The sequence below is a fragment of the Cryptomeria japonica genome, chromosome 2 (assembly GCF_030272615.1).
Source record: "Cryptomeria japonica chromosome 2, Sugi_1.0, whole genome shotgun sequence".
Classification (NCBI taxonomy): Eukaryota; Viridiplantae; Streptophyta; class Pinopsida; order Cupressales; family Cupressaceae; genus Cryptomeria; species Cryptomeria japonica.
In genome coordinates this window covers 577,044,044-577,045,520 of record NC_081406.1, presented here as the reverse complement: position 1 = coordinate 577,045,520, position 1,477 = coordinate 577,044,044, and the positions used below count along the sequence as shown (strand labels likewise).

The window sequence follows — 1,477 nt, the reverse complement described above, 5'->3', positions numbered from 1 at the left end:
AAATAATTTATTTAATTAATAGGAGAAGAGTTGAGAATAAATTAATTAAATGTTAATTTAATTAACTGTTGGCTAGTGGGTTTATTAATCAAATAAATAGTAAATATTCATTTAATTAAATGGATAGATTTATGTGACTACAGAAACATATGCAAAAAGTTGAGTTGTTGAAGAAAGCAACAGATTTTGGAATAAGGGAGGGATTAGGAGTCGTGCCACTTGTAGAAATACATCCTATTAGGGTTGCTATTGGGCAAATTCCAGGAGAAGGCGCCATGGAGAAAGATGAGCAAGGAAAGGCTGATGAAGGAACGTCTACATCAACTCAACCTCCTCCTGACACAACAACTACATCAACTCAACCTCCACTTACTACAACAACACAAGCTCATGTTCTTACTTCGTTAACTAGTACAATTCCTATAACAACGTTGGTGTCTACACCGACTGATACATTTGTTACAACATCAGTAATGTCACCCCCATTAATACAAGTAATAATTATTACTATTGAAAGGGTGACCATTCACAATATTGAGTCTAATTCTGATCGAGAGGATGAACAATCTATTATACAATTGGCACAAAGGAAGGTTGAGAAAAAGAAAAGAAAAAAAATTGTTCAACTTGGGAAACACTCAAAGGTGCCTGAACAAGAACAAGTAGATCCTATGGATGTAGATGAGAAAAATCTATCAGAGAAGAAACCAGCTAAAGGGGAGAAAGAACAAGATGAGACTGATGATGAACATGATGAAAGACTTGTTTTAACTCCTGAGGACCAAGAAATTTTGCTTAAGGAAATAGCAGCTAGAGGAGGACTGAAAGAAATAGATTAAGATGATAAAGAGTTTGAAGAAGAAGTGAGCAAAAGGTTAGGAGAGTTGCATAAACAACAATAGTTGAATACTGATATGGCTCTTCAAACAAACCAAGCTCAACAGAGTGCTTCAACCCAAGATGTTCAAATTCCTGAGCAAGAAGAGGGTAAAAGTAAGAATAAAGAGGAAGAGAAAGATGAAGGAGAAGAGTAGTTATGAAAGGTACACAAGGTGACTGCGGAGATCGTAGCACACAAAGGGGACAAGGATGAAGACATACCATAGTGGATAAGTTTCACCTTTAAGAAGAAGAAGAAAGTGGTATTGCCAAAAAACACCTTACAACAAGAAATCACTGAAGAGCCAAGGAAGACAAAGAAGGTGAAGACCATACATCGTTTGTCTAGAACCGGTTCTGGTGAGGTGATTGTTGATATTGCAGCTCCTATATAAGAAGAAGGGGAAAGCTCCCTAAAATACCAAGTTTCACAAGTTATATTGGGTACACACACCAAGTGGGGAGAGTTAGATACTTTGGAACTTGCTAACAATGTGGTAAGGAGTAGAATGGAGAAAGAACACATTTCTCAGTCAAAGGTTAAGGCACAATTGGAGCAATAAAAGCAACTACTTGTAGAAATGGGCAAGCCACTGGA

At 36.9% G+C, this 1,477-nt stretch overlaps 1 protein-coding gene across 1 annotated transcript; it reads left to right on the top strand.

Moving 5' to 3' along the window:
- The first annotated feature begins 275 nt into the window (after positions 1 to 275).
- On the top strand, positions 276 to 839 carry LOC131051684 (uncharacterized). Its single transcript, XM_057986285.2, has one exon. The coding sequence runs from the start codon at positions 276 to 278 to the stop codon at positions 837 to 839; it is 564 nt and encodes a 187-aa protein (XP_057842268.2).
- Positions 840 to 1,477: the final 638 nt, after the last annotated feature.

Coding starts and splice junctions, on each gene's coding strand:
- LOC131051684 (XM_057986285.2), top strand. CDS start 276: ATGGAGAAAGATGAGCAAGGAAAGGCTGATGAAGGAACGTCTACATCA.